We start from the raw sequence: 27,611 nt of genomic DNA on the forward strand, positions 1-27,611 counted from the left end.
CAGTTGACCTGAATTTAAGTTTTTTTTTGTAGGATATAACCTTTATTTAAAAGACAGGCTTTCCATGTCCAATTTGAACATGGAAATCCTTATTTGAATCCTTTACTATAATTTTGGAAGATATGTTTGCTGAGGATTTTGTTTTTGTTGGTTTTCTTGTCAGTACTAAAATATAAATGTTCTTATTTTTAATCTTTTTATTTTTTATTTATTTTTTTAAACATGTTCAAAATTAACTAAATTAACTTATTACAAATGGTAACTTATGTTAATGTCTACTTTTAAAACAAACCCAATCACAGCCAAAACTAAATATTGACAAAAGAGATGGCACGTGTATCCTTTAAATATAGCAAATGATGCACGATGTGTTTATGCAGAACTTGTATGACGAGAAGCATTTTTAATATTGTCTAATAAAAGTTGTACAACCTTTATCTCCCTGTGTCTCTGAGGAGCATTGACAAAAAACAAAAACAGAGGTTCTTAAACAGCCCAACTGGTTAAAACAAAGTAAAAACACATTGATGGTGTTGTTGATGCTTCAAGTTTACATCAAAAATATCTTCTTTGTCTGTGGTTGTTCATTGAGCAGTGTTTTGCCATGCGGTACTGCAACAAGTGTGTGTGTAGGAGGGAGGAGTGTGCGGGGGTCATAGCTCAACAGCTGGCCAATTGGAGCTCCTGCTTCCACATTCAGAGACCCAAAGTGTTCCCAAAATGAAATGATTAAATGTAACATTATGAAATAAATAATCATCTGAATAAATACATACAAAAGATGGAATATGAACTATGAAAAAATATTTTTGAATAAGGACATTTTGGAATTTAAAACAGCTGGAACAAAAATAGAAATTACCTGCAGTAAACTGATGTGTGAAGAAGCAAGTAGAGTTGGGTACCGAAACCCAATGCTAATAAACAAACGGTATCTACCGGACCGAATAGCAACAGTGATTTCAGTGCCTTGTTTCGGTGCCTTGTTTCGGTACCACTGAAATGCCAGCGCTTCTCTTTGATACTCCGAAATGGACGTTAGAGGCAACAGAAGCATCGCTGCACATGCCAGTTAACACTATACTTGACAGCAGGTAACGTTAGCCTACCGTTAGCCAGTAGCTGGGTTAAACACGGTTAAAATGCTGACAGCTAAGCGGTGTAAAGTGTGTTTCACTGTAGAGGATTTCCAACACAGGGATGTACAACAGCCTGCAGCTGCCGTTTTCGGAAAAACAACCCAGACGGTGTGTTAACTTGACACTGGTAAGCCTCGTGGTGCATTCAAAGTTATTGTAAAATACTATTTTTCCCATCTGATGGTTGTTTGTGTTGTTTCAGAGCAATTCACTGGTGAAATAAGTTATGGTTATAGGTTACTGTTATTACATTTTTAATAAATCATTTCATTTGGACCATATGGCCTTAGCAATAAACAAGCCATTCCTTAATGTCGCAGACTGTTATGTGCTCTTCCTTTTTTCTTTTAAATCTTTTTTAAAAAAAGTACCAGCACAGTTTTAAAAGTATCGCTAAACGATACCCAACCCTAGAAGCAAGATGAAATAACATTTTATTATAATGACTTTAATAATTTATTGGACTATTTCACAATTTTTTACTGTATTTTTTTTAATCTGTATTCATTTATATGATTATTTATTTCATGATGTTAATATTGAACACTTTGGGTCTCCATACACTGTGGGCTGGGCAGAGCTAATGTTGACAGACAAGATGAATTGTGAGATGGAATATGATAAAAAATGTAATCCTTTTGATAATACATTTTTCAATTCCATTTAAAAAATAAATTTTTAATTCAACATTTAAAGGCAAAATTAGGAAATTTAATAATTATTTGGCAAATTTTATTGTCTTTTTATCCTAATGCATGTGTACATTTAATTAATTGCTTTATGATTGCTTTTTCTAAATGTATCAATGTAACATAATCAAACAATTACAGTATATAAATATTTTGATGGCACACTCCAGACTCCATATATTATACCACTAAGTAAATGTTAGTGGGCTTACATTATATTTAAAATTGTGAATGTACACTAATGTAGTGTCGATTTTCTCTCCCTTTTTAAAATAAATATTCACATCACTAAAGCTGCTCTTGTACTCTGGCTTTAGTGATTCTAGTGCAGTAGATGTCAAGACATTGATTTTGTGTCACTAAAAGTGTCAGTATGTCATTTAGAAAAAATAAGTATAAGTAAATAAATAATCCTATGAAATTAGAGCTGCAGGTCTCCATCGTGGTGGGGCCCAAAGGTCCCGTAGTCTTCCTTGTTCAGGAGCTGGTGCGTCCGACTGCCTGTCGGTCCACCTCCGTGTTTGACATGGCAGGGTGCAGCGTGGTGATCTCTGCTGCCTGGTGTGACACTGCTTATCCCCCACACAGTGAGATGCCGACACCGCTAGCAAGACAGAAAGGCATAGGTCAACTCCTCTCTTCTCCCTCCATCACCCTCAGTGCCAGCGGTTGGAACGGACTCCCAATTTAGTGACTGTGATTCCCTCATAGACAAGGTCAAAGACACTGGAATCAGAGTTAGAGTGTCAGAGCATGAGTTTGGACCAAGGAAGCAAAGAGGGAGAGGACAAACTGAGAGATGTAGCAGCGGAAGAAGAGAGAGAGAGGCTGGGTGAGTCAGGTTGGAGGGAGGGAGTAACTGGGAGGAAAGAAAGAGAAACTGAAATAAGGGAAAAAGAGAGGGAGATTTGAGAGACCGAAAGAAAAGGCAGAATTAATATTCACAGACTCCCAGCGCTTCCTAAATATTTTATTACTTCCAGCTGTTTGATGTTAAGGAGACTCACCAGAGAGCCCCCTCTCTCTCTCTCTCTCTCTCTCACTCACTAACACATACTAATAAAAATGTATACATGCACACTATCACAAAGCCACATTCACAAACCCACATGCAAGTAAATACCAACACACACACACACACACACACACACACACACAAACAAAGTTACAACCACAAACTCAGTCACATAAACACCAACAAACAGATACACATACACACACACACACACACATACGAACATACCAGCAAACACACTATGAACACACATGCATGGACAACAGCAATTACACATATGTGCACAGCAGGAAACACAATAAAAACATGCATGTTTATAGCCCCAAACTACACACACCAAACCACATGCAGCGTGGATACATACCCATACATAACCATAACACAGAAAAGGAAAAAATCCATTTAAAAAAAAGAGCTCACCACTGACTGTACATCGATCATAATCTGTCTTTCAGGAGTTCTGTCACGTTTATTCATTTATTTATTGGCTTATTTATTTATTTGTGCACTCATTATTCGTTGGACTGACTTTCTTTTTATTTGCCAGCTCGGTTCCGAGGGGAGAGCGGGAGGACATTCATCTTCTGATGAGTGCAATCATTAATTCAAAACAGGCACATCCCTCGCTCTTTCCATTTGTCAGTCTGTCTCGTTCTCTCTGTCCATCACACAGGCTCTTTCGCTCTCTGTCTCTGCCTATCAGCCCACATTTCTGCCACTGTCTCTCCCTCTGTGTCAGTCTGTCTCTCCTTTGTGTTTTCCCATCTCGGCCAATGTGTGATTTTTTTTTTTTTTTTTCCTTTTTCAGACTTTTTTTCAGATATCCTTCCACACTCAAAAACCAAAACAATAGGAAAATGGCAAAGTCTCTTCTTCTTTGCCGTCCTCTGTCTGTTCACAAACAACATGACAGTGCATCACAACCAACATCTGGGACAAACACAGCGTGGTCACTCTGAATCTCAGATGATTAAACCTCCGTTATGTCCTGTTCTGCTCTCTGTCATCACCTAAACTACGTTTTTAAAACAGCCAAACTCAATTTGTTAACTGAAAGAGCATAAAACAGTGATTTAATGGGAGAGTTGTCTTATTATCTTACTGTAATTGCTACACAGACTTACTTAATTGTTATTTAAAAGCTCAGTTTTTCCCATCCACACCAAAATGTGAGGCCAGATATTTCAGATTACTCTAGGTAGGGCTGAACAATAATCAGAATTTTATCCAAATCGCAATATGGACTAGTGCAACATCCAAATTACAGGAGGTGAAATATTTGTCAAAATACCATTCTGAATGAAGTCGGCCTAAAAATCGTATATTATGACTTAAGAAAAAAATTGTTTAGTACAGATCTTGGCAAAAAATTATGCTATGTTCATTTTAATATATTTTTCGAAATGAAAATGAGAATAATGATGCAAAAATGATGATTCCGTCTAATATCTTGAACCATATTGCAATAATCACAATTAGATCATTTTTCCAAATCTCAAATATCAGCTTTGTATGGATGGAGTGTAAAATTGGCCGGCTTACCGATTGTTTAAACTGAAAACAACACCACGTTTAAAAACGCAAAAGGTTGCATTGGTGCAGGGTGTGTTGCTTTCAGTACCCTGATGATGAAATGTGATCTAGGAGGGCTGGTTTAAGTGATATTTCTCTGACTTCAGGTTTATCAGATATAAATACAAAAATGCCAAAATATGGCCCAGCAGTTTATAATACTATGAGGATTTTACAACTGTAGATAGTTATCACAGAGATAATCATTTCATCCTCCATCTCATGTTACAAAGTAATCTACCAGGGATGTGCTCTTGCATTTACAGTGTACTGTCAGAGTCATATGCACTTGTAGAGGACACGTACTGTATTTTATGGCAGTATTGGTATTATAATTATTTTTGCAGCTGTTTTTTTGATTGCTTTGAGTGATTCACAAAAAACATTCCCAAATGTGGTTTCATTACCAAATTAATTGTGCATCTTCTAGACATAACAAGATCTAATGTGTAAAAAAATATACATACAGCACCGCTGGATTTTGGTTACATGTCCTTTCAATTGGTCCTTTAGCCATTTTCACCTCATTCAGATGCTTTTCTTAGTCATCAAAAGTTCAACCAGATTGGTATTTTTTGTTTGTTTCAGGGCAGTCCACATCTTTTCAATGGAGTTGAGGTGAAGACTTTGGTAAGACCATTAAAAAAGCTTATAATCAGTCCTCCCAGGATTTTGCAACCTTTTTTTTTAGATTGTTGTGGCCCAAAATGCCTGATTTTGCAGGAGCTTTTGTAAAAAAGTTTTGGGGAGAATAAAACTACTGGGCTGAGTTTTCTAAGTAACCTTACCAAAAAGGCTCAGGATGCTGCAAATATTGGTATAATATGAAAATGGCTGGTGGATTTAAGACAAAAAATAATAATTTATTTCCTGTCCTGGCCTGGGACACAAATTCATACGGTTTGATAAAGTACTTGCTGGACTTTAACTTATCATTGCACTTACAATAACGAGTGTAGCTGTCCTCAATTTAGGTCATCCTGTACGTCTCCTCTCCAGTTTTTCCTGCATCCACCGTGTGTGTTTATGTGTGTGTGCGCGTCAGTCGCAGGGGGTACTGCGCAGCAGCCCCGCCCGCTGCAGGGAGCCCACAGGATTGAAACAGCAGCAGCTTTCAGCGACTTTACAGTGAAAAGCCGTTACAGCGTACATTGATGTTTTGCACAGTCTTTCTCTGTACGTTTTGTTGGTCAATGTGAGATGTTCGAGTCACACACGTCTCGTCTTCCTATCAGAAACAAGGAAATTAATTTGGCGACGTACGTGTGTTACGTCAACCCGTTCTCACTACCGCTTGGTCAGTGGGACGTAAAGTCTGGCACGTGGGACTGCTGTGATTGGTTGAAGTTGCGGGAAACTCCAGTTATTGGTCAAATTTGTGGTAAAGTTGCGGTGATTGGTCAAAATTGTGAGTCACACCGAATTCACGGTGATTGGGTTGACTTCGTGTGAATTGTTGCAAACGCGAAATCGTGGAGGGACTGTGTAATACTATATATAAGGATGGATTTTACAACCGTATATACAGTACAATCCTTCATCAGCAGCAGAAATACTGTATGGCGTTCATGTTACAAAGTGTTCTACTTTTTGATTGGCCACCACATTGCGTTGCTGGATGACGTTGCATTGTGTTGTGGCAAAAGTTGATCCAGCTTTAACTTTTTTGACATATCTGGCTTTTTTTTTTTTTTTTATGAAATGAACAGGGTTTTGAATTTTTTTTTTACTGTGGACATACTCTAATTTGTATCCCCATCTTGTTCTTTCTCTCTGTCTCTCTCTCCTCCCTCTATCTCTCCCCCTCTGATCCGTCTACCTCCCGTGTTCCCAAGCCTGTTAATCAGCAGATTGTTAATGAAGGCCTGAGTTCAAAGACATAGAGAGAGAGAGAGAGAGAGGGAGAGGGAGAGGAGGCACAGAGTGGTAAGATAGGGAGGAGTTCTGGACCAACTGTCTGTTTGTCAAAACATGTCCACCCGTCTGTCTCTTTGCCTCTCTTCTACTCTGATGTGAGTCCCTCAATGAGCTCCCCACGAGGACCATAACACAGCATTTGCTCTTTGGGTTTCCCTTTCATGTTCCATTAAATGTGAAGGAGAATGAGACAGAGAGACAGCCAGAGAGGGTGAGAGAGAGATTAATTACATGTTTCAATAATGGAGATTAATTAGTATTATTTAAACATTGACAGTATCAACTAGACGTCAAGCATTTTGCGAGGCACACACTAGACTTCTCACTTTAATGGGTAAATTCATGTCTCTCCGTGGCAGCCTAAAAGTCACCTCTTTACATCTTTTCCCCTCCTTCCACTGCTCCTTCAATACTGTACATCAACTCCGCTGGCATCTGAAATTGTTGTTTTCATCCATATCATTTCATGTTTTTTCCTACCTATATTAAGCTTTGCATGCTTCAAATAATCTTCCTGACATTTATCTGTTGCTGCTTTTCCAGTAAATAGACAAACCACTGCTTTAATGAAAGTCAGCAGCACAAAGAAAACTCTCAAAGTGGAAATGGTCAAGTTAGAAGCACTAACGAGTCAAACCCTTCCCCTCCCATTCCTTCTCCTGGTGGATGCCGACACATACAGTAAATGGCAGTACAGAAACAGAAAAATCAAGCATAGTGGCTGTGAAGATGTCACACAGCTCCTAAAAACATGCCAGCGCTCTCCAGTCTTGGCTCCAATTTGAGAGGGTGACAGGAAACAGTGAGGGGAGAGGGAAAGATGGCAGAGAGTTACTGTAGAGAGGAGAGCGTGAGCTCTAAAACCACATCCCGACACCACAGGCCGACTTCACCCTTTTTAACAGCACCATATTTCCCCAAAATGTATAAGACGTAGCATGTGATAGCCAAATGGCAGTAAAATCTCTGATAAATCCTGGGAGCAGTTTTTCTCTTTAGGGAAGGGCTGTCTGCTGGAATCATTTACAAGGGAGTGACGAGGAGATTGTTCAAATAACGAGAATAAGTGAAAATAACTCAAAGCATATTCATGGCCTTCAGATAAATCCGAGGGGTTAAAAATGATTAACTGGACAGCAAAAACAAAAAAAACACATTTCTGGTATATGACATAATGACACGTTTTAGACATGGGTATTTGTTCTTGTGAAATCATAGAAAGAGCTCTTTGGGTCTCTAAAATTTAGTCAAATAAAACAATTTAAGAAGCTAAAATCACTCTTTGGTTGAATTTCTCTGTGATGTGGGTTCTTAAATACACATTGGTTCATTTTAAAGGGTCACAAAAGCAAGCAACAATGTAATTTCTTCACTTTAAACTGATATGAATGAATACTGACAAGCAGCAGGTATAGCTCACACACCTATACAATGTTAAGCACAATCTTCCAAATGTCCGTATGTGTGTGCCCTGTGTTTGAGATGTACCAATCTCATCTATCCATCGACTTGTTTATAAAAATGTTGCTGATCCAGAGGAGGTAGGTATGTGTTTTCTTCTGGTAAAAAACCAGCTTCACATTTATGGCTTTACATGCCCTGACACTTGAGAGATGTCCAGTATTGACTTCAGTCTTTTACTATTGAGCAGCTCCAACACTGAAGAGCAGCTTGAAGCTTTACTCCATCTATGCCGAGATATGCTACTTTGGTGTAAGGGTTTGAGATGTATACTGAAGTAACAAGATCTCTGGTTGAACTCTCACAAGACGGAGATGAGGGATGTGAAGAAAAAAACCAAACAGCGGGCATCCGCCTCATACCCGGCTCTACAGGGTGCACTTGTGTGCGTGCGTGCATGCTTGTACGTTTGTGTGCGTGTATGTTGTGGGTGTTTGTGTATCCTTTCTCCAGCAGGACCCCCAGATCAAAACCGCAAACCCACTCTCCCTCCCCATGCCTCTCTCTTTCTCTCTCTCTCTCTCTTTCTCCGCCTCTCCACCCCCTCTCTCATTAAAAACTGCAGACCCTGGCTTCTAATTAAATCCCACTTGAAAAGTCTTAAAGTCAGCCTCAGATTGATTCAATTTGCATTTCTGAACAGAGAACATTGCCTAAAAGGATTAATAAATTGGACGAAAAAATTCCTTCTTTCTGCGCCACGCCGTCAGAGCTTGTAAGACAACATCCAAAGAGAAATATCCCCCCTTAACAAACGTCTATCCAACATATGCTCTTGCTCTCTCTCTTGCACGTCCCTCCCAGGATGCCAGCAGAGATGGGAAGTGTGTGTGTGTGTGTGTGTGTGTGTGTGTGTGTGTGTGTGTGTGTGTGTGTGTCTGTCCTCGTCTGTGGAACACGCGGGAAGGAACACGCAATCTGACTCTCACTGTGTGTACATGTGCACATATGTGTGTGTGCGTGTCTATTTATGCCTGTGTGTGTCGGGATATTTGTGTATGTGTGAGAGGGGCGACTTTGTTGGAGCGTGCCAGAGTGCTGAAAGTGACAAGGAGGCACAGTGGGAAAAGATCCTTGCTGTACTGTGTGTGTGTGTGTGTGTGTGTAGAAACAGACCATGGCGGTGGAGCAATGCCATTGGCTAGTGGACACCTACAGCAACATGTTCTGAAATCCAAAAACACATCGCGAGCTAAGAGAGCCAGATTCAATTAGTGCGATAAAATGAAAAGAGCATGTAAGACATTTCAAACAGACCAAAAACTGATACCGCTGCCAAGCGAGAAGAGAAAACACTAATTTGCATTGACACAAAAGGTCTGTCTTGAAATTGTATATTTACAGGCTCTCTTTGTGTATTTGTGTTATATGTAACTCTGAAACAAAATCGAAACTAATCATTTCCTTATAAGTGCTGTTCTTTGTTTATAGTGATTTTATTGGATCAGTGAAGATTTGATACTGTAAATAAATAAAGTTATTATGTACCAAAAGACTTTCACTCACTTCAATCATGAGTTTTTCTTTAATGAAAACATTTAGCAAGACTCAGAATTGTATGTACTAATGTGTTTTGTGTATACAATGTGTTGAACCTTGGGAAAGTGTTTATACCAAAGTTGACCGTTGGTTGGGGCACATTGTCACTGTTTTTATTTGCTAGTCAAACTAGCTTGTATAATGGCTGATGAACTTTCATAGACTGCTGGTAGCTCAGTGGTTAAAGCCTTAGTAATGAAAAAACTGGAACCACATGGAGATCCTGACAAATAGACAGGCACACCATATACATAGGCCTGGCTTCACTGCATAGGCTAGCACTCGGTTTGCCTATAATACGGAGACATAGAAACTAGAGTACAATTAGTCCTTGAATACATCTAATACAGAGCTGTATTACTAAAAGGAAAGTAAACCAAAGGATTTTACATAAAATTGAAAAAGATATTCCTTGAAAAGAAATAAAATCCATAATCATCATTAGAATAAAAGTCAGAGTTTAAAGAGGATAGTGAGCAGTGAAAATTAAAAGTGTTACTGTGCTGTGCTCAGAGAAAAGCACATAATTATCATGAAATGAATGTAGGGAGAGGAAAGTGGCAGAATTATGTGGCCCTGTTTTATATAAAACAACACTGACCCCTAGTGATATTAGTAAGGATCATCCAGAAAGGGATTTGCATAATGACTGTGAAAAACCTTATGTCTCTGCATGAGGATGATGACTACCTAATATTTCTGTAGGAGTGTGTTCCTGTGTATGTTGTATTTTATTTCATGTGCGTGTGTGTGTTCATACTGTGTGTGCCGGTTATGTGCATGTGTGTGTTTATTTCACCTTGTATGTACAATCATGAGAACATCTGATTTAAGTACAGAGTTTGTGTACAGTGCATGTGCATGAGGTTTGTGTATGTGTGTGTGTTTGTGTGTTGTAATAATGGTGCCTGGTGGACTGGGGCTTCCTTTGATGCGATGAAGGCTGACAGGCGTGAAACAGGTCCAATCAGGCGCGTGGGCACTGCCAATTAACCCTTTTTCACCGTGTGAAACCAAACATAATTGCCTGGGATGCAGGGGGCCACTGGGCCATGGCCTGCCCAGCGTAGGCTGAAATGGGCATTAGCAGTGCTGCCAGGTGACCATTACACACAATTGAACTGCTGGGTGTTTTTCCAAATCACACAGTTTCCGTTGCTACCCAGACGTAATTCGCATGACATTACCAAATGGCCCCTATTTCTAATTTTCACACCTACACAATTTATCTGGAATATCTTTAGAGATATTGTACTGTGCCAGGTTTATTACACTACTGCTGGCATACTGTATTTCAGTGATATTTTGCTCTGATTTCACTCTGGGAGTGTAGATTTTGTTATGTTTGAGTTATTAAATTTCTCCATTTGTAGTACATTTTGACGTGGCCATGATTCTGTTCAGAATGTTATAATAATCCCAACTCGAACAAATAGTGGTTAATAAATTAAGCTTTGTGTTCACTGATAATCACATTTTATTCATGTTATGCCTAAAGGCAAATACCCCACATTCTTAGTCAAACACCCAAAACTAGAGCACAGTTTAAATTAAACTAGAGCAGTACTCTGTAGTCTGTACAGCAGTAATGCTGCAATAATAGTGTTTACTAAACTTCCACTCTTATTTTTTTTTCTTTTAATATTCTTGCAATAAATTAATGATCACGGTTTACAACACTGTGCGATAAAATGACTGCTTATTATTAATGAGACCTTATTTTAAATTCAAGAGCTACACTCAAACAGAAACTCAATTTCTGCAGCATTCTTACAAGCAATTTAGCAATGTCAGCAGTGCTTGTTGGAGGACTGGAAATTGTTTGAATGGGATATATAATATAAAGCACATTTTTTGCAATCGGCATTAAACTAGATAATATTGAATTGATTAGCAGGCTGTATGCTGTACGTATAATACATACACACTCAGTTGCCAGTTTATTAGGCACACTTAGCTAAAATGAATGCAGTCTATTACAACAGGCCTGCAATAAATCCCACCTTAATGCAGGTCATAATGTTTTTTAGGTGTTGATAACTTTATTTTTGGATGCTGTATTTTGGCAACTGAGTGTGTGTATACATGTATAAAATACATAAATGAATATATATATAGTCAAATTGCAGCATCCAAAATAACAAACCTTTGAAAGACAACATAACCTTCGTGAAGGTAGAATTTATTGCAGGCATGTTTTTTATATTAGCCTGCATTAATTTTAGCTAGGTATGCCTACCAGATACGAGATTTTTTATTATTATTATTAAATTATGTTTGTTGTTTACCCTGGGGCTTAAACTGGATAAAAAAAAAAAAAATATAAAAAAAAATATATATATATATATATATATATATATATATATATATATATATATATATATATATACACACACATTTCTTTTTACATTTCATAAAAAAAATTCCTTCCATGCTTGAAACTTTTGGCCGCCAGGGGTCGTTGTTATGCCCTTTATCCATCCTCCAGCCAGCTTGACTGACTGCCCAACAACAAATGTTGGCAAAACACCCCCTCCTCATCGTGTAGGAAAAAAATGGCGGACAAGCGCTAAATCCACATCAGAAACAAACACACACGTTAAAAAGCAAGGTAAACATCTCTGGATACGCCGAGCAACGTCGCCTATTAGGCTCGGCTTCAATGTTGAGCCCAGATTACCACAGACTGGCCTCTGAGTGCTGGTGTGCTCCCGTTTTGCTAATGCTAATATTTATAATCAGGTCAACGACTAGCAAGCCACCTAGCATGCTAAGCTAGCATCCCGGGCAGTGGGCATGTCTCTGTTTAGCCGTGCGTAGCATAGCATGCTGGAAGTGGTGTCTGCACGGCTGCATGCGTGTTTGGTTTTGATTCAGTGTTGTTTTTATTTTATTCATACCCTAGAGGCTACCGTCAGTGCAGCGTTAACTCCTGAATAACATAATTGGCGATACTGTCACGTAAATGAGCATCTAGCGCGCATGCAAATATAGCACAGGAGACCGCGGCGGAGGGGAGGTGGTCCCATGTGTTGGCTTTGTGTTTTGAAAGGAGCTCAACACATTTCGGCAATGTGAGACACGATATTTTGGCTATGAATGGAAACGGTGTCCCGTGTAGATGTCAGAGAAGTGGTACTAGCTGGGCGTTGAGTTGTAAACACTTGCTGGGTTAGCAACAGGAGGAGGCTGTACCTGCTGAGCTCTCTAATGCCAGTCCAACTGTCACTTTCCCAGACGGAAGAATAGGGACCGGGCCGCTTTAATTTGGACGCCACCCCCCTTGGCGGAAGAAAAAGGCGCACTTCCATTGAAAAGGAAATCATCCGGGGAGGAGAAACGCCGCTAAACTGTTATGAAGTTATAAGGTGGGTATGTTTATAACAACAGCATCCAATTTAAGTTACCATGTGGGTCCTGTGTCATTGCTCTTTTACGCGTTTTTTCTATGCGAGGTAACAGTTGACGTTAATTTACTACTGCTCTCACAATAAAGCTGTGTGTTTTTTCTCGGCAAATTCAAATATTTGGCAGATGGTTAAGCAAGTGACGCTGTGCAACATTACTAACTCGTATTCGATTCCTCACGTTATAGTTTGTGCATGTTAAAAAGAAAAGAAAAAGCTTTTGCATATTGTCTGTCAATGCACTCCTATCGTATCATAAACTCTACATCTAATCGGAAGTTTGGATTATTTGGATTTATATTATGTTTAATACATCTCACGTGGGACTGGAGAAACAACCAGCTGAAGCACTTGTTCAAACCAGTCTGATAGCGTTGACGAACTGACCGAAGAGCCGGTTAATTAACCCGACTCGTGTCACTGAGCCGGGAGAATCGAGTGCCATACGTCAATGAACCGACTCACTCCTGTTTTTTTCTTTTACTTCATTCGTGCTGTTGGCATTATATATATGTCAATGGTTGGCCGTTGTGTAGCTGGTATTCTTCTGCTACTGTGTGTGTTGTAATCTAGCTCATTAGCGCCTCCGCTGGACTGGTGTGGTGGTGCTAGAATCAATCAGGGTACTAATCAGCTACTAATGCCAAGACCCGAACGAGACCGAATGTAACCGTGCAACTGGCCGGCCGCTCGACTCTAATGTAACCGTGCAACCGGCCGGCCGCTCGACTCTAATGTAATCAAGCGTGTAGTAAAGTGTCTTGGTTCTCGGCAAGTTTGAGTTATTAACCAAGCCTTGTTTCTGGTGCATCTTAGAGGATTGTGTTCACGGCAATTCACACATTATCGATGGGGAAGTACAGTACATCACATACAAATACACGTCATGTTATCTTGGTAGTTATGTTAAAGGAACACGCCGACTTATTGGGAATTTAGCTTATTCACCGTAACCCCCAGAGTTAGACAAGTCCATACATACCCTTCTCATCTCCGTGCGTGCTGTAAGGCTGTCTGACGGCTCCAGCGGCATCAGGCCAGCACAGAACATGCAGGTGAATGGTTCCAGCAATCCTACTGCTCCGAATAAGTGACAAAATAACGCCAACATGTTCCTTTTTATATGTTGTGATTTATAGACACTTTTGTCACAATTTGGAGCAGTAGGCTAGTTGGAACCAGTTACCTCCAGGATCTGTGCTGGGCTAAGCTAATGCTGGAACCGTCAGGCTGCGTTACAGCACGCACAGAGATGAGAAGGGTATGTATCGACTTGTCTAACTCTGGGGGTTACGGTGAATAAGCTAAATTCCCAATAAGTCGGCGTGTTCCTTTAAGTTAAATGTTAGAGAAGTGAATGTTGCTACGTGGTAGCTAGGCTAGGCTGTCACAAGGAGACCGCGCACCAGGCTACTGAACGAGACCGTAAGGACCGTAACCGAGGCTACTGCATGAGTCTATATTCAAACGGGTGTCTAGGTTCTCGGCAAGTTTGAGTTATCAACCGATAGCAGAAGCCTTTATTTCTCGTGCATCTTAGATGATTGTGTACATACAAATTAATAGATTACATTATCGATGGATATCACATACAAATGCACGTCATGTTATCTTAGTAGTTATGTTAAGTTAAATGTTTGTTACGTGGTAGGTAGGCTGTCACCAGTAGACCAGACTGCACCAGACTACTGAAAGAGACCGTAACCGTGCCTAATGCATGAGTCATGTAATCAAATGGGTGTCTAGGTTCTCGGCAAGTTTGAGTTATCAACCGATAGCAGAAGCCTTTATATCTTGTGCATTTTAGAATTGTGTTCATGGAAATTCATATGCTACATTACCAAGCCGCCGAGGGCACGCGAACCGGTGACCGAATCTATTAACTCGGTAGGCCAACCAACGACCGTCCGGTTGAACGGACTCTCGTAAAAGAGTCGGTTGTCCCATCACTACAGTCTGACCTGTTGACCTGGATGTTGTGTCTGGTTGGTAATGTTGGTTTTCCCAGGGTTTGGGTTACAGGAGAAGTCATTGAACCTGAAAACATGCTGCCCTTCTTTAAACCCCTGTTCACTGATTGACAATACATTTTGTGAACATCCAGCACTGTAAAGCAAAGTTTTCCTTAAACAAAGGCAATATGTTTTAATTTCTTATGATATTATTGCATGGTAATGTTTAATTGATGTGTAGAATAACAATAATAGCAATTGGAGCTGAGTGATATTGACAGAATTTTTAGAGAGGTGTTAATTCTATATGGTGGTTTTGGAGGCTGTAGTTTGTGCTGAGCTGTTTAATTGTTTTGCTTTATACGGAGGGGTGTTTCTTAGATTGTATGCACTCTGTTTATATAATTTGCTGCCTGCATATGCAGTTAGCACTGCAAGGGGCTTTAATGTATTTTGATCTTTAAGTGTGGGAAAAAAAGCTAATTAAATCCATATGTAGTACATTGTTGGCATGAGCTTGGGCCTCTTTGTTGAACTTGCCTTTGGTTGCCTCCCATGACGACCCCCTGCCTGGAGAGAAGTCCTGTGTGCTGCAAAGCTAACGAGGGCAACTTGCTGGTTTCCCTTTGAAACACAGTACAGTTAACATGTGGTAGCCTAACCTTGGGTCCAAATGTGATCAGTTATTTGAGTTAACTCTTCCACTCTTTATTACCGTGTTGTTAACCCCCTTACCATAAAGTGTATGCCCCCCCCTTGTTTTTTGAAGTGAGGTTGTATGAGGTACTTATCAGGGGCCCTTTTCTGATGGGGAACCGAAGCTGTTATATGCTTTCTTCAAAGCCACCAGACTACTTTGACAAAAACAGCAATTTTACCTTGCAGAACACAGGACTTGCTGGTCTACGGCTGCCTTGACAGGTTTGTATTATTGTGTGACTTTAGTAGATTAAAGGGTTAATTAGGAAAAAAAGTCACACAATAACACTAACTCACTAACTGATGGAGGCAGCAGTAAAACAGAAACTCTCCTGTTCTGCTAGGTAAATGTACTGTTTTTGTCAAAGGAGTCTGGCTTCAGTTCCCCTTTGGAAAGGGCTGTCTGATGGCAAGGTAAGTCAAGTTAAGTACATTTGAAACAAATCTAGGCTGAACAAATTGCTGTACAAAGTTATATTATGTTATAAAAACAAAGAAATAAAAATATAGACACAATGAACATCATACAACAACACACTTCTATACAAATGTTCCTAAACTAAATCATACACCAAAGAATAAAAATGTGTTTTAAGACGAGACTTAAAGATCTCGGCAGTAGAGGAGGACCTAATATATGAATGGGAAGTTTGTTCCAGAGTCTCGGGGCCACAACAGAGAAGGCACGATCACCCTTTGTTTTCATCCTGTGGAATAGCTAAAAGGAACTGATTAGACGATCTTAGGTTCCTGGAGGAGTGATGTAGGGTAAGGAGATAAGCAATATATAAACGGGCCAATCCCTGTAATGCCTTAAGAACAGGTAACATTACCTTAAAATTGATTCTATATTTGACCGAAAGAAGCCAATATCGGGGAGATATGATCCCTCCTTCTGGTACCAGTTAACAATCTAGCAGCCGCATTCTGGACAAGGTGCAGGCTTGATAAAGATGATTGGAAAATCCCAGAATACAAGGAATTGCAGTAGTTAATACGAGACGAAATAAGAGCATGAATAACAGTCTCCAAGTCCTTACGACAGAGGAAGGATTTTAGTTTAGCAATAGTCCTGAGATGAAAAAAGCTACATTTTAATGCTGGGTCAAAGATGAAACAAATTTCTGGCAAAAGGGCGCACACTTGAGGCTAAAGTCCCCAAATGTTTCGAAAGTTCGTCAACTGAATTTGGGGGACCAAACAACATGACTTCCGTCTTAAGCTCATTAAGTTGGAGAAACTTGTAAGCCATCCAGCACTTAATGTCTTTCAGGCAGTGAAAAAGGGACTTTAAAGAGTTGGTATCACCTGTTTTTAGAGGCAGGTACAGCTGTAGCGGCCAGGCGCTTGTTGTGTTGCAGCCATGGAGCACAGTATGCGGCGCTCTAGTGTGGCTTTACTTTACATTGAAAAAGCCCCGTCAAACTGAAACCCACCTTTGAATCAAAATAAAACTTTCCTCTTATTTGTGAAATAAGCTTGTGACCCGTTTCAACTCCACAAGAATTGGAATTGAGAATCAATAAGAACCGGAATCGAAAGTAAGAATCGGAATTGGAATCAGAATTGTTAATATCCTAACGATGCCCAACCCTACTGGTAAGTTCAGAAAACGACATAACTTTACTGTAATGCAGCATTTAAAACCAGGAAAAGACAACACTTATGCCATATTACGATATCCAAAATCTAAGATGATGTCTAGTCTTATACAACGATATCGATATAATATCGATATATTGCCAAGCTCTAGAAAGTGATGCATTAAAAATCACAGGTTTATGGTCAGATAGACTAGCAACATCCAGCTCAATATTTAAAACAGGAAAACCTAATGATAAAACAAGATCCAGTGTATGACCATGATTGTGTGTGGGACCAGTTACAGACCGAGTCAGATTGAATGAGTCCACAAGTTGTAGAAACTGGCTTTGATGGACAACAGACATGGATATTAAAATTACCAAGGTAAAGTTGTAAAAATATTCTAAATACAGCTTACGTACACTTAAACTGATTATTGTTTTTTTAGGTGTCCTAAATACATTAGCTGACTATGGATAAGCAACCCATTCAACCCCACCAAAAAAATAACTATCGAGGGGCACATAAATCAGCAAACGCTACTTATTTACAGGCGAGTTGATTCACTGTCTTATATAATCTACAAAGGGACCCCAAATCATAACAAATTTATAGTCCGATGCTGAGTACCTAATTCCCTCTAGATATAAAAAGAAACCATATAATTGAGCAACAAGGAGGGGAGCTAGATTTCCATTCTCTCAAAATAACTTAACCATAAACAACATTAAAGCCTGCTGGGTCTCTGATGCCAGTTTTAGGGAGCTTTCAGAACAACCCTAAACAGCATGGCCCTTAAGTAGATTTAAGGTTGGAGAAATCCATACTGTCTGACAGCATCATTCTTTTTCAGCTTGTTCCAGCTCTTTTATACTATATTATGTTATACTGAATGAAATATTAGACTCTGTATTCTATAGCTGCACTATTCCATCAAATGAAAATATTCTAGATGTCTTGTGCATAATATTAAACACATTTCCCCAAAATTCTTGTCAGTCATAAAATGCTTGTAATGACTGAAATACAAGTGGGTCATCAAGGTTTTAAGGGAGTATTGTCCTTTAAATACATTCATTTAAATTCTGTGATGCTCGTATCTTGTTTTTAGGGCTGCACTATTGCATCGAATGCAAATATTTTAGATGTTTGTCATTTCTCCAAACTCGAGGTATCTTATATTATTAGATTATATTTAAGCAATAATTTGATAAATTAAATTGTCACAGTAACGAAAAACGAGTCACCAAATTATTATCTTTATTTGACACAGCTGTGTTTTTATGGTTCACACAGCTGTAACCGCTACTTGTGTGGCTTTTTTTCTTGTCTTTAGAGTGGAGGCCACTGTTGTGTTGTGAGCTTGGTCAGTATTGTTGGAGCATGAGGAAACCCGTGCCACAGAAAGGTAAGACATTATGCCGTGTTCTCAGTATGATTTGTAACAAACAAGTATTCATTGTAGCTTTCAGTTAAAGCTACAAGTATGGCGCATTAAAGTTTGAGTTCATTCAAACCAATTGTTTTGTTTTTTACTGTGCAAGCAGATTTATATATTATCTTGTAATAGTCTTGTAATCCCTGACAATGTTTGGAGCACTCAGTGTAGCAGGCATTGCAAGGTACTGACTGATGTGAAAATCACCCGTGCTTGAGAGCTTATTCTGTCGTTCTTGGCTCCTCTAGCTATAGAGTGGAAAGATGCCAGAAGGATCAAGCATGCCCGGAGTGGACGGCCCTCCCGGGTGCCCTCACAGTACCAAGGTAAATGACCCACAGTAGCCAGTGATTATATGAGATCAGTTTTGGGCAATTCCAAAATGAAACAGTGCCCAAGGATTTGCCTCAGTATTATTTCATTAATCATCAAGACAAAGGTTGTTATAAATGTTGATAATAGATTTTAAGCCTTGTGTGTGTCTTTGTTGTTTTGTTTTGGGGCCCACAAAACATGTAAAATTCAACTCAAAATGAATAAATTCTGAACATTTATAAAAACTTTCCACAACTGTAAAAACACAGCTTAAAGGGCAACTATCATATAGCATTTTCAGGATAATACTTGTATTTTGTATTTGTACTAGAACATGTTTACATGCTTTAATGTTAAAAAACACAATTTTTCTCATACTGCCCACGGCTTCTTCACCTGTATTCTCCCTCTGTATGACATGCTCTGTAGGAGCACCTGTTTCTTTAAAGGACAATTCCAGCTATTCCGGGATATGTTTTGATGGTATTCGAATGTGTTTCTAGCTTAAAACAAGCTAGTGCGAACCACTGATTAGCTTAACACTAGGCTTCCGGGCACTGGTGGAGTAAAAATAAATCGCTATTTTATACCACTAACAAGGCTCAAAATAGCACCACACTTCCACGGCAGCATAATGAGGGTCCCTACATGTAAACCGAAGCATTGGGAACTTTGTAATTCTACAGACAGTTTATTAAAAAGATAGTTTATAAAGACATAGATAGTGGTATAAACTAGCGATTTATTTTTTAATTTCTTGTTGCTCCTTGTGTTCTTCTACAGGACATTTTAGTTGGGAGAAATACCTGAAAGAGACAGGTGCCACTGCTGCACCCTCTGCTTGCTTCAGACAGGTGAGCAAGATTGAAAGGTCCACTTTCAACTGTCTTTATCAAACCTATTTGTAAGCATCTCTTTTTTTGATGATTTAATTACACAAAATAATTTCTGCTATGCTGATATTATGCTGCCACTCTCCAACTAACACTTGTCTGTCATCACCATCTAGAGCCTCACGCCTCCACTTAACGAGTTCAAAGCAGGGATGAAGCTGGAGGCCCAGGACCCGCGAAACACAACGTCCACCTGCATCGCCACAGTGGTGGGCCTGACAGGCTCGCGGCTGCGGCTGCGCTTGGACGGGTCTGATAACAAGAACGACTTCTGGCGCCTCGTGGACTCCTCAGAGATCCAGCCAATTGGCAACTGTGAAAAGAACGGAGGCATGCTGCAGCCACCACTTGGTAAGGACGCTCACAAAGGTTTTCTACTGACACAGTAGCTTTTCTCACTTTTCATTTTGGTCCCCTAGGTGTCAGTGGCTTACAGCACTGAGGGCCAGATGTACTAACGCTTTTGCGCACACTTCAGGCATATTTGTTTTGCAATGTGCATGTAAAAGCATGGCGAGGTATGTACAAACATGCCACACTGAGGTAAAAGCGCACACTGCCTGTCGCCGGGACTGAAAATGGCAAATTGCGCTTTTCCGTGTCATGCATATGCATTCATGGGAGGGTGAAGGGGAAAGTGTGAGTTTCCCATAAAGTGATGGGAGGAGAAGCATAAAGTGCGCCTAATTATGTATTCCGCGGTATGTACAAAAACTGTCCGTGAAAGCGCGCCTCTATTTTGCGGTGAAAATTCTCCGCCTCTTAAAAGCAGGTGTAAACCAGCCGCAAGCGGGTTTCCTCGTATATGCCTCCTGGTGAAATGGCAGCAGTAATCCGAGCAAGACGGAGACATAGGCCAAGGAGACGAGCCAAAAGGATTTTTGCCACAAGTATCTCACTTTTTCAGTTGAGTGAACACGAAATCATTTAGCATTACAGATTAAGCAGCCATGCAATATTACAGTTACTGGAAGAAATCAAAGATGATATTGAATCTCCGACTCAGCGTTCACATTCCATTCCAGCAGTTGTTAAACTCCTCGCTACATTACAAATATTGGCATCAGGATAATTTCAAACAGTCATAGCATCAGCAGTGGGAATATCGCAGTCTGCACTCAGCTGTATCATAGCACCAGTACTTAACGCTTTGTAACAGCGCACTAGTCATATACAGTACATACATTTCCCCACCACTAGTGCCAAAATAACACGCATCAAGCTGTTACCTCATGAACAAGCAGATCAACTTCGTTATCGCTACATCTTTGTTTTTGCTGTTTTGACTGACTTGGTGGCTGATCCATGATAGAAAGCTGCGCGCAATTTATGGTATAGTGGGCGGAGAAAGGCGCTGATTACCCGATGAACTGCAGTTTTGGTAAATACGAAGTGAGCTGAAGTATCACAGCGTGCGCTTTCTGCGGGTTGGCCATGGTGCTGATAACGCTACATTCGCAAATTTACGTACATCCGGCCCTCAATGTCAGTGCCTATGAATAGCTTCTTGACACAGCTTAGAAAGCCTCCTACCCAGGAAATGTCCGTATTGAATACCCATTGGATAAAAGTCTGACTATTGACTGTTATCACAAAGTGTTGTTGACTGTTTTAGGGCTGCAACTAACTATTCTTTTCATTATTCATTCATCTGCTAGTCTTTATTAATGGTTAGGTCTATGAAATGTCAAAATATGGTGAAAACTCATCAGAATTTCTCAGAGCCAAGGTGGCGTCTTCAGATGTCTTTTTCCATTATTTTGTCCACTTCAACATCACCTTGGTCATTACATAACCCTTGGGTCTGAAGCGTAGTTATAACAACAATTCTCCTCTTCTTTAGGTTTCCGTCTCAATGCGTCCTCTTGGCCCATGTTCCTTCTGAAAACACTAAATGGAGCTGAGATGGCACCCTCTCGCATATTTCACAAGGTACCTGTACAAGGCTCACAAGCTTAACACGCTCAGGAAAACCAGTTGCTGTCGTATATCATTGAGAAAACAAGCATGTTTATTTACCATACTGACCAAGATCCACACAAGATAACTGATAATGTCCGGTAAAAGAAAACTTTACACCTATAACAAAAATCCACCAGCATTTGGTTGATTTAACTGTGCTTTCACGGTACAAATGAATATACAGATACTCACACATGCCAACTTCATTGCTGACTTCCTTTCTTTCTCTCCATGTTTCCCAGCAGGAGCCTCCCGCCCCGGAGCAGAACTCTTTCCAGATAGGCATGAAGCTGGAGGCGGTGGACCGTAAAAATCCCCACTTTATCTGCCCGGCGACAGTGGGTGCACTGCGTGGTGTTGAGGTGCTGGTCACCTTTGATGGCTGGCGGGGAGCCTTTGACTACTACTGCCGCTATGACTCGCGAGACATCTTCCCTGTAGGCTGGTGCGCCCTCACTGGAGACAACCTTCAGCCGCCTGGCACCAAAGGTCTGGACCCTAACAGTAGGGGGGGGGGTTTCATGAAAAGGGTGTCGCATGTCATTTTTCACCTCCACTATATTGTTAAGAAGGCAGAAACACCAGAGAGAGATTTAGTTTTAGTTTTAAAATCTCAACACGTAAAACCAAATATATCTACATTGCTAGAGAACACTAGAGTAGGTGAGTAGTTTGGATGAACTGACCCTTTAAAGCCACTTACACTATTGGTACACCTACGCAGGCATTTTCACTTATTCGCCTGATTGGACGTCTTTTCAGGATAGTGGAAGTGTGCTAAAATGGGCTTCTTGACATGTCCCTCTCTCTCTCCAGTTACAACTTACACTTGTATCCTTCTTGTTGGTATGTCGAGATCGGCGACCACAAAAAATTCCCTCCATAGCTCTGACCAACTTTGAGCAGAGATCCAATCAATGTGGGTAACTGAAATGACCTGTGTCAGTGTGCAGGTCCTTTAACAACTGGGGTGGGCACACATTACATTATGCCACTTTGCCAGACATAGTCATATTTATTATATTGTACCCAAATTGTAATAATTAGAATGTGATTAACACATCCACGACTAAGTCCCAACAAAAATGTAACTTTATAACCTTCATAAGGGTATTATTTATCTACTGTAGGCTCACATACCTACTGTATGTGTTGGATTGCATTACACTGTAAAGATGTTGCTTTTGTTTTATGTCCACCCACTGTATTTTACCATTCATGCTGATAAAATCTGAGACCCATTTGTACAGAAAATCCAGTGCATAACAAGCACTTTTGTGGTGCTTATTTTAAGACAACCTTGAGTGGTAGTTTCTTTTCTTTACTTTTTTGTCTGCTTTACTTTTAACTTTAAAGGTCCCATAGCGTTTTTTTAACATTAATATGTGTTCCCCCAGTCTGCCTATGGTCCCCCAGTGGCTAGAAATGGCGATAGATGTAAACCAAGCCCTGGGTATCCTGCTCTGCCTTTGAGAAAATGAAAGCTCAGATGGACCGATCTGGAATCTTACCTGGAAAGGTTACCTCCCCTTTCTCTGCTTTGCCCACCCAGAGAATTTGGCCCACCCATGAGAGAGAGACATCATGGCTTTCAAACAAGCAAAGTGGCAGTTGGTCAAGGCCACACCCCCACCCTCCACGTTGCCCCCCCCTCTCCTCTCCTCTTCAATAGCATTTAAAGCTACAGACACAGAAATGGCACATCCTAAGGAAAGCTCATTGTGGGACTGGCTCTAGTGGCTGTAATTCTGCACCAAGGCTGAATTTCGGGAAAGAGACTTCAGATACAGTATTAGGGGACCACTAAGGTCTATATAAAAGCATCCAAAAAGCAGCATGTCATGGGACCTTTAAGAACTGCTCACTGCAATAATCAGCAGATATCATCAACATATTCTTCTGGAGTTTTCCCATTACTTTTCATGGTATTTGTGGGTTTGGTTGGTGCAACACTGTTTGCAGTGTGATGTAAGTACATCATCCGCCTGAAGGCATCATTAGCAACACAGTTGATCAAGTCATCAACACGAGTTTGCTGTTTTGAAATCCTGATAGTGTTGAATCTTTCTCCACGTAACTTTTGAACTGTGTTTGCAAAAGTGACTTCTTTTAGTTTGTAAAATGTTAAAACAGGCATGTCTGTGGTTTTGCCTGCGTTTGTGACACAATCTGATGGTGAACAGAACTACACGATACACTGTTTTTGTTTTTCCATTCTGCAAACGAGGACATTTCTTGTCACCAGTCAGTTTCTCTTTAAGCTGGAGCATTTCAGAAGTTGTAGCCATGTTTACTTTCTCAACATAAAGAGCCAGAGGAAGCAATTTGTTATACAGGAAAACCTAAAAAGATGAAGTAGATACAAGGGTTATCAGCCCCAGGGTCAGCTGTACTCTGAACTGTAGAATCTACAGTATCTAAAGGAGTGGAGAAGGAAGCAGGGATATGGGGAGGCAGGACATGCCTTTGTAGCCTGCTAGTGTTTTATGAAGGCCTGGCACTCCCCCAGTTGGCAGAGTCGGGCCATGACGTGGTTGAAACGGGCCTGGGTGCCCCTCCACAGGCCTCTCGTTGGCACCCTGGCTAACAGCGTCTGATTAGACACCTCGGAGAGAAACAAGTTAAGAGAGCGGATAGAAAGGAAGGGAAAAGACAGACGTACGCTGTGAGAGGTAGATTGTTTACAGTGTCAGCAGATGGTGGGAGGAGAGAAGAAGAGAAAGGAGCGAGGAAAAAGAAAGGAGGAGCAACGCAGAGGAATAGTGGGAGAGGAGGACGGGGCAGGAGGAGAGGGTGAATCTCAGGACAGCTGTGCAGACAACCACACACTTTTCACGTTTGTTTGGGCACGAGAGGTGAGTAAAGATGAATGAAATTACAGAAATGCAGTCGGAGCGATAGATAGAAATCTTGTGGGAAGTTATCTTCTTGTAATGTGAAGCTGGCAGTGGTGGCTTTGTGAACTCAATGAACTCGGTGCACTCGCGGGAGAGGGAGAGGGAAAAAAAAAAGCTTTGCTGGTTACGCGTTTGGCTGTATTTACAAACCGTGCCATTGATCAATGAACATGTAACCTCAAGCTCTTTAAACCTTTTAAACCCTTTAGAATCTGTTCAGGATCAATCAGGTGTCTTGTTATTTTCTTAGCTTCACAGTGGCTCCCCTATGAAAAGTTGCACGAGCCTGCAGAGTGAGCTTTGCATTGATTGATGTGCCCATGTTAAAGTGTGTTTAATAAATACAGCCCCACGGGCCTAGACTTGCGTTAATGAATGTGGCCGCTCTTCTCGTAAATGTGTCCTTGGTTGATTTTGTGTGTGTGTGTTGGGGGCTTGCAGGTGCATGTGAAGCCAACTATCCTGGCTATACTGTGGTTCTTTCTTCTTTGTGTTTGTTTTTTTCATGCACACATTCTTGAAGTTTTGCCAGCTGTGTTGGCTTATATAAAGTACATGGCTTATTTGGTTCTTTCTATGCGTTTAATATAGGACCATCCCTAAATGATTTTTAACGTGCTCGTGTTCCCTCAGTGGTTTATGGGATTTCTGAAATGCTTCACGTCAAGAAAGGAAGGGTGTGCGTTCATGGGTGGGAGTGTGAGAGATACATTTTAAGACCGTCTCACAGCTGTCAGCAGCTTGCTTCTTTATTAGGGTTTATTCCTAGGCTTTTAAAGTAGTCACACGTTTCTTCTTCTTATTCTAGCCAGCAGGGAGTCGGAAGGTAGACCAAAAGAAAATCATCTTTGATCACTTCTGTTCTTTCTTTCCCCTTCACCTCTTGCCTGATATCTTTCAGTCCTTGTTTTTCCTCTGCTTCATCTTTTGCTGGTTGTAATGCATCACAGTTTATGCAGGTAGTGCCTATTTGTCTGATTTCACAATACAACAAACTGACATATTGTTGACCACCTTAATGCTACATATGCTCTCTTGCTAACCTTTACTGTTATCTGGCCATGCAGATGGTTAGGCTTTATTTGCTCAGTTTTTTTTAGATATCAGTCCCTGAGATTAACCCTGTCACCCTATGCTTTGAGTACTGCAAACAAAATCCATTTTGTTTAATTCATTCATTTGTACTGACAAGTTTTGTTATACATTTTTTGTAATGTGGATAACCCAACCTTTAATATTGTGGGAGAAAGTACCATGATTACCATTTGCAGGGTATTTTTGTATAACATGATACAATGATTAATTAGATGTTGTAGACATCTATTATTTCCCCTACCTTAATCTGATTACCATGAAGAGACATTATATTGCAGTGAATTTCTCAAGAGTCTTAAGTTTTGTGACCTTATTTATATGTGTGGGGGGGGAGACAACTAAATCCTCTGAGTTCACTGGAAGGTCAAAAATTCACAATGAGCAGTCGTCTGAAGCGAACTGGAGCATGCACTTCTTAATGTAACCTCTCACCCTCTTTACTTCTCTCTAACTGTTCACTCTCTCACTGTGAAGCACTCTCCAGACTGTGAGGTGTAGTGTGCTATCCTCAGGCTTATAACTAAGGAAAGTTTTGCTAAGAATGGTTTGCCTTCTCTGCTGTTGTGCTGCTGTCAGAAACTTTGAGCTCAGGTAATATGAACAGTCTGGATTTGGTTCTGCATTAAACATAACTGATATATTTGGGAATTTTGAAACGTTTGATGCTACAGATTTTGAAAATGAAGTGGTACATTACTTGTTCAGCATTTGAGAAATGTGTTTTAAAGCCTAGGTGAGTAATAATAATACCTGATAGTGTGTGTGTGTGTGTGTGTGTGTGTGTGTGTGTGTGTGTGTGTGTGTGTGTGTGTGTGTGTGTGTGTGTGTGTGTGTGTGTGTGTGTGTGTGTGTGTGAGACAACTTTTTGGGTTGGCAGCAGCTAGAGTCAAACAGTGACATTGTAGTCAACAGCGTGAAGGCTTCTTGGATGTGTGGAGTCTAGATTTCAGACTAAATACTCACATTGGTGGAGAAATATTTTTCTAAACTCAAATGCAATTAATGAGAAAATAACTACTCTGACTGTTCAAACATTAAATCGTTTGTACCCCCTCTGATTAAATGGGAAGCCTGGAGCTATAATTGTTTTTTAGTTCTTTTTCCCTGTTTTGCCACAGCTTTTTACTCAACTCCCTTTTTTGTGTGTATCTCTACATCCTTGCCCATGCAGTAGTGTTGCCTAAGAGCCTTGGGGCATTGACAGACGGGAGTGTGGAGAGCCCAGCCATGCACCCCACGCCCACAGTGGGCAGACCTCCAGGTCAGAGAGGACGCAAGCCAGGCCGCAGGAAAACCAAGTTGACAGGGCCCTGGAATCAGAAGGGCTCAGTGTTGGGACCACAGAGTATCCAGCCAGGCAAAGGCCTGGAGCCCATCAAGATCCCCAAGAAACGAGGGCCCAAGCCTGGCAGTAAGGTAGGCATGAAGTGGTTTAGAGATGCCATCGGGGACAGACGATTGCCTTTAATTGCACGTTCAGTTTACAAATTACAAATACATATCTTTTCATCTAATGGTGTTTCGCCATGCAGATAGTTTGGGTTTTATTTTCCCAGGTTTTGTGATATCTGTGTCAAGATTTCTGCCTCTTCCACCGTACCGGTGCATGAATACGTCTTCTGCAGCGGGGAGTGAGGCTGACGGGCCACAGAGTTCGCTAATGTTAGCATTTTGTCTCATCTGGGGTCTTATTAACAGTAAATTCATCAAATTCAGTGCCCATAATGCTATTTTCCAAACTACAGGCTTTCGTCCCAATTTGTCACTCTGCCTGAGGAGAAACTGTTGTACTCGCGCTGTTTCTTTGGTTGTCGTGACTTTGCGAGTGATGACGTCCTGTCACTGTTCCAGTGGATCACCCTCAGAGTCGTGTAATTACAACTTCATGACATTTCCTAAAATTCTAAAGCAGCTACGGCAATAATATAGCAGTGGCGGCATGCAGAAACACAGCATGTTGCCGTTGAATTTTTTAATGCTGCGAGCGTCACAGACAGAATTCTATTCCAGTGTATTGGGGTGTCAGCAGAAATCTCC

General features: G+C 40.6%; 1 protein-coding gene across 4 annotated transcripts in view; it reads left to right on the forward strand.

Moving 5' to 3' along the window:
- The first annotated feature begins 11,825 nt into the window (after nucleotides 1-11,825).
- The window catches only part of LOC114557122 (polycomb protein SCMH1), a 25,499-nt gene continuing 9,713 nt past the window's right edge, over nucleotides 11,826-27,611 (forward strand). The window contains exons 1-9 of one of the 4 annotated variants that reach the window (XM_028580431.1): nucleotides 11,826-11,943; nucleotides 12,570-12,700; nucleotides 18,311-18,382; nucleotides 18,661-18,738; nucleotides 19,511-19,581; nucleotides 19,737-19,971; nucleotides 21,464-21,552; nucleotides 21,825-22,071; nucleotides 26,746-26,990. In XM_028580431.1, the coding sequence (XP_028436232.1) occupies nucleotides 18,358-18,382; nucleotides 18,661-18,738; nucleotides 19,511-19,581; nucleotides 19,737-19,971; nucleotides 21,464-21,552; nucleotides 21,825-22,071; nucleotides 26,746-26,990 (990 nt within the window). In that variant the 5' untranslated portion in view covers nucleotides 11,826-11,943; nucleotides 12,570-12,700; nucleotides 18,311-18,357. Of the gene's footprint in view, nucleotides 11,944-11,964; nucleotides 12,407-12,569; nucleotides 12,701-18,310; nucleotides 18,383-18,660; nucleotides 18,739-19,510; nucleotides 19,582-19,736; nucleotides 19,972-21,463; nucleotides 21,553-21,824; nucleotides 22,072-26,745; nucleotides 26,991-27,611 lie in introns of those variants that run through there. The other 3 variants (XM_028580434.1, XM_028580432.1, XM_028580433.1) reach the window with 3 other exon arrangements.

This window comes from Perca flavescens, chromosome 6 (genome assembly GCF_004354835.1).
Source record: "Perca flavescens isolate YP-PL-M2 chromosome 6, PFLA_1.0, whole genome shotgun sequence".
In the NCBI taxonomy this organism is placed as follows: domain Eukaryota; kingdom Metazoa; phylum Chordata; class Actinopteri; order Perciformes; family Percidae; genus Perca; species Perca flavescens.